Source organism: Callorhinus ursinus, unplaced genomic scaffold, assembly GCF_003265705.2.
Source record: "Callorhinus ursinus isolate GAN/ISIS: 27379988/994484 unplaced genomic scaffold, GSC_fseal_2.0 scaffold26, whole genome shotgun sequence".
NCBI lineage: Eukaryota > Metazoa > Chordata > Mammalia > Carnivora > Otariidae > Callorhinus > Callorhinus ursinus.
In genome coordinates this window covers 11578206-11586165 of record NW_027397088.1, presented here as the reverse complement: position 1 = coordinate 11586165, position 7960 = coordinate 11578206, and the positions used below count along the sequence as shown (strand labels likewise).

The 7960-nt window shown below is 46.9% G+C and overlaps 1 protein-coding gene across 1 annotated transcript in view; it reads left to right on the top strand.

Moving 5' to 3' along the window:
* GCM2 (glial cells missing transcription factor 2) overlaps positions 1 to 7756 on the top strand; it is an 8707-nt gene extending 951 nt beyond the window's left edge. Inside the window, exons 3-7 of the mRNA XM_025890872.2 lie at positions 964 to 1088; positions 4550 to 4802; positions 4970 to 5082; positions 5489 to 5614; positions 6559 to 7756. Coding sequence (XP_025746657.2) covers positions 964 to 1088; positions 4550 to 4802; positions 4970 to 5082; positions 5489 to 5614; positions 6559 to 7497 — 1556 coding nt within the window. The 3' untranslated portion in view covers positions 7498 to 7756. The remainder of the gene's footprint in view (positions 1 to 963; positions 1089 to 4549; positions 4803 to 4969; positions 5083 to 5488; positions 5615 to 6558) is intronic.
* The last annotated feature ends 204 nt before the right edge of the window (positions 7757 to 7960 follow it).

The window sequence follows — 7960 nt, the reverse complement described above, 5'->3', positions numbered from 1 at the left end:
AGAGAGAGAGAGAGAGAGAGAGAGAGAGAGAGAGAGAGAGAGAGAGAATGAGAGAGAGAGAGAGCGCGCGCGCTAAGTGTCCTGCTTACGCGCCCGGGGCCCGCAGAGCCCACCCACCCCCTCCTCGTCCAGCTACCCTTAGGTCATCTCCCCCCCTCCTTCTCCAGGTTCACTTTCAGGGACTTTTCGTCCCACTGGGCCACGTCCCTTGCGCAGTCCCTCTGGAGCATAGGTACACCTAGGCCTGCGAGCTCACGGGGACCTCCGGCATTCCTTCAGACTCCACTCCTCCACCCCCTACCCCCACCCCCCCCCCCCCGGAAAAAAGCACAGACAGCTCTGACAAAGCCCGAGAGCAAAAGCCCAAAGCTAGTTGGCGCGGGCGCAGTTACCCAGACTAGGGCGCCCTACCGCCAAGGTCCTACAAACGGTGCCTAGGAATTGAGGGTCAGTTCTCTGGGGACTTTGCTGGAAAGCCTCTGTCTCAAAACCTTCCATCTAAATGCAATCCGAAACCCCAGAGGCGAGGCGAGGTTAGGAAAAAAAAAAAGATTTCAACTTAAATGAGACATTCCAACTCCCCACCCCCCACCCTCGCCCCTTGACATCTTGCCTTCAGTTTCCCGAGGGCTCGGGTCAACTTCCCCCTCCGTTCCTAGGTCTGTCCGGGCGGGGGTGACCCGCCTTGCTGGTGCCGGGAGGGTGGGAGCTGGCGAGAGCGAGGAAAGGCGGAGCCTGGGCAGGTGTGTCATTATAAACGTGCGGGCACAGCCGCGCGCCGCCGCCGCGGTTTTCAGCACCCGGGCTGAGAACAGAGCTCTTAACCCTTGTCCACCACTTCTGGATTTCTAAGTAAATTCTCTCTCTCTGTCTCCCTGTGGGTCTCTGTCTCTCCATCTCCATCCAGTTCATTGTTAGAGGGAACACATCACCTTGCCCATCTAGGTTTTTTTCTTCTTTCAGGATCGTTGGCGGAGAGCGCAGGCAAGGTGGGGCAGATGGTGGCGGAAGTGGGGCAGAAGGCTGACCGCGTGTGCTCCTACGGGATGAAGCTCAGCTGGGACATCAACGATCCGCAGATGCCTCAGGTGCGTGAAACCGGGTGTGTGCGCACACATGGCTCTGTCCATCCAGAAAAGGGCTGGTGGCATTCAAGTTCTTGCCGAGACTGAGGAGAGACCTCCTCCCCACACCCCCACATCCCTGAGAGTCCTCGATTTTTAGAGGGATGCCACAAACGGCAGTTGGGTTTAGTGATGTGTCTTCTTGCACTTGTCTGAAACACACCAATAGTCCCAAGAACTGTCGATTAGGCTGCAAGTTCCCAGTCGTCTGGTGAGAGCAGGACACCTGTCGCTTGCTTTCCTTTATCCAAGGTAGAAATCAGGTGATTCTCTCGGCCATTCTTTGAAATCTATGAGAAGGGTACAGCGAATGTAGATACCACTGCTTCTTATGCAGCAAAACTGTAAGATACTACTGTAAATCACGGTGATCCGAATCTTAACAAATAGCATGACTTGGGTGATTTATCCAGACGCCCGTGGCTTGCCTGGATGGTCATGCTAACCAGACCATAGGCAACAAGAGAGCCTCTGGAATCTGGATTCTGGATCTAACTTCTGATCTTACTTCTCTAACTTCTGGTCTTACTTTTGATCTTACTTCTCCTTTTAGGGTGATTTTGTTTTATTTTGTTTTGTTTTAATGGAACAAAGTAGTTTAGAGCCGAGTCCAGGGAATGAGCTGGACGGTTATGCTTGGTCATACTGGTTTGGGGCAAAAACTGAGGAGTGATTTTGAAGTCCTGGGTGTAGGTAGAAGGCGAGAGGAGTGGCTTCCCAAGTATTTGCAACGGTGGGCTTCCAGCAATGTTGTGGCACAGGGAAAGAGACTATCATGTGCCATATAGATTTTCAGACAGCTAGCAATTCATTAGCAAGGTCATGCACCCTCTCAAAGAGATCAGCACTTTTTTTTTTTGGATGGACATATGTGTAGTAATTTGTTCTACTTGTTTGTTTCAAAGTCTGCTACTTTACAGTCACCCTGTACCATTTGTGGGAAAGTGGACCATAGCACAGCAAAGACACCTCATTCACACTGACTTCTATCCAGAAAATCTTCATAAGAAAATAATCCTGCATTTTAGAAAAGAGCCACTTCCAAATAATGGAAATATGGGTCTTCCTTCATGCCTTTTCTAGACTTCCTGTGCAAATGTGAACTATTTTTCCTTTGCAAGACTGGTTCTTAAGCAGGGAATGTGTGTAATATCTCAAAAAGGCAGGTGTAATGGGAAACAGAAGTGGAGAAACAGGATCCTAGCCTTGCTCCAGCTGACTGAAGGAGAAAGAGCTAAACTGGCTGCATGACCTTGAGATAGTTCCTGAATTTGCCTTAGTTGCAGGCTAAGATGACCTGTCATCGAGTGGTGGAACTAAATAACAATCTTGAACTAGATAACAATCTTAAACTATCAGCCAGATTTTCTGTCATGTTCAGTGTTTGCATGCTTGTCTGAATGTGTACATGTACGCTTTAGAATAGAAGCAACCCAATCCTTGAATCCTCCATTTTTGTTTTGATTTAAAAAGAGGGTCTCAGTGGCTTCATTTTCAGTGTTGCTGCTTTAGTAGCAGGTATGAGACATGGGGGGTGATTCTCTACCCTCATAGGGGGACACTAACGGAATACTCTCTTCTGGAAGATTGTCTAACTAAGATCCTTAGATTGAAATGTTCACTTTAAAAACAAAGATATTAGCATTAACATAAACTTGGAGTTAATAGTACATCATTATATATTTCATTTGTGGCTTACCTTAAGTCAATGTATTAATTTATGGCAATTATAATATTTCTGAGAAAAGATAAATGATTATCTATTAGTAATAACAATGATTTCAACAATATCCCTGTGGGTTTTAGAAACAAAAGTGTCCATTTACCTATTATTGTTAGAATGCATAATACTAACTGATGTATCCAAGTCTGAATTACCCGACTGAGAATGTTCGATCTAATGTCCCTGGGGTGGTGGGAGGGAGAGAAGGTGCAAATGGCTTATTACTGTGATAATATTCTTCTGAGCCTCTACCATAGCAGGAAAGCCAGTGGAACCTGGCTGCCACAGATCTGTTTGAATCCCAGGTATGCCAGTCTAGAAGGTTCTCTCTCTAACTTCCACTTCCTTATCTATGAAATAAGAGTATGGATGCCCATCATGGAAGGTTGTCGTGAGGATCACTGAGACTCCGTAATGGGGCTCTGCAGGCCATGCTGTCTCTGTGCCAAAAGCCCAATTCCGCCATAGAGAGAAAACAGCCATAGCCAGTATTTAGACAGATGTGTTTGGCCATGTCCCAATACAACCATATTTATGGGTCTTGAAATTTGAATTTTAGATAATTTCCATTATGTCATGAAATCTAATTCTTTGGATTTTCCCCCAACCATTAAAAAATGTAAAAGTCACTCTTAGCTCGTAGACTGTCCTAAAACAAGTGACAGGCTGGATTGGGCCCCGGATTCCTAGTGTGCTGACCCCTGCCCTAGAGAGTACCTGCTAAATATTAAGTGCTTAGTACAGGGCAATTTTATATTAAACTTCTGTACAAGAAAGACATTGCAGTATAGATAATGCATATCATGGGCAAAGACCACCAATGATGGATATTGAAGGAGTGCTCAGTTTTTTAGATATAACTTACTATTTCAGCCAGGTGGCTCTTTGTTGAGAAGAGCAACAATCCACATTGCTTTGGGGAGAGGTCCAGGGCTCAGCGGGTTCCACCCCATGCTTGGGTGGAATTTATAGCTAGGTCCTTCATCACCGTGCCCCTATAAACTGGGAGAGCTAAGTTGGGAGGAGCAAGGGAAGCTGTTCTTGTCTCTCTAATGTTGCTCTGGGTATCACTGCTGATGTAACTGACAGGTTTGGGGTAGAGGCAAGAGCTTTAGAAGAAAAAGCACTGGATCAAAGTGGAGATATTTACAGACTGAATTGCATTTCAGTGATAGAGCATTGCAATCGCTTTTTGCCCTGGCACGTTGGTGCTTAATTTGAAAATGTTTTCATTTGTAACTTAACATTTAAACGTACCCAAAAGTGGTCTACCATGATGGTAAGGAAAACAGGCTCTGGAGTCAAACTGCTAGGGCTCAAATCCTAGAGCCAGTTCTTACTAGCAGCGTGACCTTGGGCAAGTCATTTGACCTCTCTGACCTCCGTGTCCTATTGGATTAACTACAGATTATAATAGTACCTATTTTCTGTGTGAGTTGGGAAGGCTAGATGACCTAGGACACGTACAGCATTTAGAAGACAAGAACTTTATAAACATCAATGAACAGCCAGTCGTCAGAACAGCATGCACAGACGGGATGGGTGATGTTTTGTGATGGCACAGTTTGTGGCTCTTAGGACACTTCTGGAATTAAAAAGAACCAGTTTTTATTCTAATGTGCTTGGGAAAAATGAAAAGCGTGGTGTGCCCAGGTGGGGCTTGATCCACTCGCCCATCCTTCCCTTTTGTGCGCCCTCCCAGGAGCCGGCCCACTTCGACCACTTCTGTGAGTGGCCCGACGGCTACGTGCGCTTCATCTACCGCAGCGACGAGAAGAAGGCTCAGCGCCACCTGAGCGGCTGGGCCATGCGCAACACCAACAACCACAACGGCCACATCCTCAAGAAGTCGTGCCTGGGTGTGGTGGTGTGCGCTCGGGCCTGCGCCCTGCCCGACGGCTCCCGCCTGCAGCTGCGGCCTGCCATCTGTGACAAGGCTCGCCTGAAGCAGCAGAGTGAGCGCCCCAGGCCAGGACGGGGGGGGGGGGGGGGGGGGGGGGAGCAGGGGGTAGCTCGTGGCCCCGAGTTCCCTTTTCCCCAGGAATTGTTTTCCCTTTCTTCCTTCAAAAGTACCTGGGGTCCTAGTTGTTATTAATATTTCTCTCTCCCGCTGGCTTGGCAGAGAAAGCATGCCCCAACTGTCATTCCGCTTTGGAGTTGATCCCCTGTCGAGGGCACAGCGGATACCCTGTAACCAACTTCTGGCGGCTTGATGGCAACGCGATATTTTTCCAAGTAGGTGGAGGGGACATCACAGTTTGTGGTGGGTATTTTCATCAAGCCATAGGGTCCAGACCACCTGCTGTGTGCCTTAGGAACTCTGGACTCACCCAAATAGAGCTTCGTGGTCAGAACTCGGGGCTGGGGCTCCCAGAGCCTTACTGGGCTCCGAGGAATAAGCTCTGCTTCCGTAGACTCTGTAAGGGCGAGAGATGGTAAACCAAATTATAGTTAATATGGGGAAAGGATTGTTAGGTAATCTTTTAAGATTTCTATTAGCCATGCTGTTTTATTAGTTCAATAATTTTTTCTGTCATTTTGGAAAAACAAAAACAATCTGAGATCTTGGGAAAGATAATTTATTTTTGACAAACGTGACCAGCTTCCTTCAGCAGGATAAATATATGATTTATTAATGCAGGCCAAGGGAGTTCATGATCACCCAAGACCAGAGAGCAAATCAGAGACAGAAGCTAGAAGAAGTGCCATCAAGAGACAAATGGCCTCTTTTTACCAACCCCAGAAAAAGAGAATCCGAGAACCAGAGGTAATGGGGAGCTGACATGACACTGTGGTCTGTGTTCATTTTCATCACAAAATATACTGCTAATTATGTAAACTATGAATGTCATAAATTAATTAGAAAGGTTTTATGTGAAAATTATATCTCCAAAAAAATGGCATTGAATCCACATTTTGGATACAGTTCCTAATTTCTTCTTCTTAAAAAAAAAAAAAGCAAACTCTCTATAGTCAATGATAGGGTGAGGGTGTGTGCTGACAGCCTGATACACAAGGGCAGGTATCCAGTTTTAATAAAGAGAGAAAGAGGGGCATGCCAACAGTGAATTAATTAGCAGTGCATCCTTGAGAGCATCCTTTGCATTATTTACACAGAACAAATAAAACTTCTTGGGGCAACTTGATCCAGTTTGGCTTTTCAACCAAAGCATGCCAAGCAGGCAGTGCTAGTCCGGAGATAAGAGAAACTGGTATTTGAGCGCTTTCTATGTGCCAGGCACATAGGAGCTAAGGGTTTCGCACATGAAATGGTCACAAAGACCTTAAGAAGAGGTGGTTGTTATTGTAATGTTTACAATTAGGACTCTGAGGTTCAGAGAGGTTAAGTAACTTGTTCCATTCATGAGGGACAGAGTCAGGATTTGAACCCAGGTCTGTGTCAGGCTCCTTGGCTCCGGTATTATGAACATAGGATGAGGAACCACAGAGCCATCTGCCACTCAGACCCACCCTGCCTGGCTGCCATGAACTCTCATTCGGCAGTGTGGTATTCATGCCTGAGCAAGCTCAAGTTCTGCAGCCCTTGGACCCTGCGCCCAAAATCACGTACCTGAGCAGTGCAGTGTTCACAACACACAATCAATCCATTGGAAGTCTGTCTGTATTTGGTTGGTTGGCTACTGTTACTAATGAGGGCACCCAGGTGATTTACATTTTTATTTACAAATAAAAATTTATATCTTTTTTTAGGCTGGAGAGAATCAAGACAACAGTGGACATTTCAACAACATGCCTCCCTTGGAAAATCCAGAAGAGTTTGATCTAATTGCTGACACCGGCTTCCCTATCTCAGGGCAGCCTTGCTTTTCCTTCCCAAGCTCCGAGGCTTACAAAGCTACCTGTGACCTAGCCACCTTCCAAGGAGACGTAATGCCACCCTTTCAGAAATACCCAAACCCAAGGATTCTTTTGCCTAGGCCACCTTGCAGCTATGAATTAGCAGGTCCTAGTTACACAAATTCAAACTCACATCCCACCCTTTATACAAATTCCAGCAGCATCCCTAATGACATGGACTGGGTTCATCTGAATGCACTACAATATAACGTCAATTCCTACAGCAGCTTTGAGAGAAGCTTTGATTTCACCAGTAAACAACACGGCTGGAAACCAGCTCTTGGAGCACCTGGCCTTGGGGAGAGGCCAGACCATGGACAATTCCAGGCTGTGGCCACTCACCCTTATTATAACCCAGAGCTTCCCTGCAGGTACCTCACGGCTTCCCCAGCAGGTCCTCCAGCCCTACAGACTGTGATCACCACCACCACCAAAGTGTCCTACCAGGCCTACCAGCCCCCTGCTCTGAAATACTGCGACAGCATACAAGAAGTGAAGAGCCTTTCAGGGTGCAACTATGCTTCTGAAAACATCCCCCTGTCCATCTATCCGGAAGGCTTGGACTTCCCAGCCACGGTAGCCAGGGCAGCCTCACCAGCCGGGTCACTTCCTTTGAAAATTTCAGGCGATTGCCGAGCCATCAGACCCATGCTGGCCTTTCCTCAGGAGTCCACTCCCTCTAGGACAGACGGAGCAGAGACTTGGGACGTGTGTCCATCGAGGTTGGGGTCTGCAATCAGTTATCCAGACGGGGTTAGTCCGTTCGTTTGCTATGACAATGAGGACTTTTGAACAGTCCTGGGCACGACATAATAGCGGCGTCCATGCATGCAGTGAAATGTGGAATAGAAGCTCTCTCTTGTTTGAGCTGGGGGATTGATCTAGCGGACATATATAATAATAATGCTGATCAGTTGAGAAAATTACGGGTTGGAAATGTTTAGATAGTATAGGGAAATTTTTGCACAGCATTTTAAAACCTACTGCACTACAGGGGCGCCTGGGTGGCTCAGTGAGTTAAGCCTCCAACGTGATTTTGGCTCAGGTCAGGATCTCAGGGTTGTAAGATCAAGCCCCATGTCGGCCTCCATGCTTGGTGCAGAGTCTGCTTGAGATTCTCTGTCTCCCTCTCCCTCTGCCCCTCTCCCTGCTCCCTCTCTCAAATAAATAAATAAATAAATACCATCTTCAAGAAAAAAAAAACCTACCGCACTACATAGGATTAGGTCTGAAATGTGACTCTCCCAAATGAACA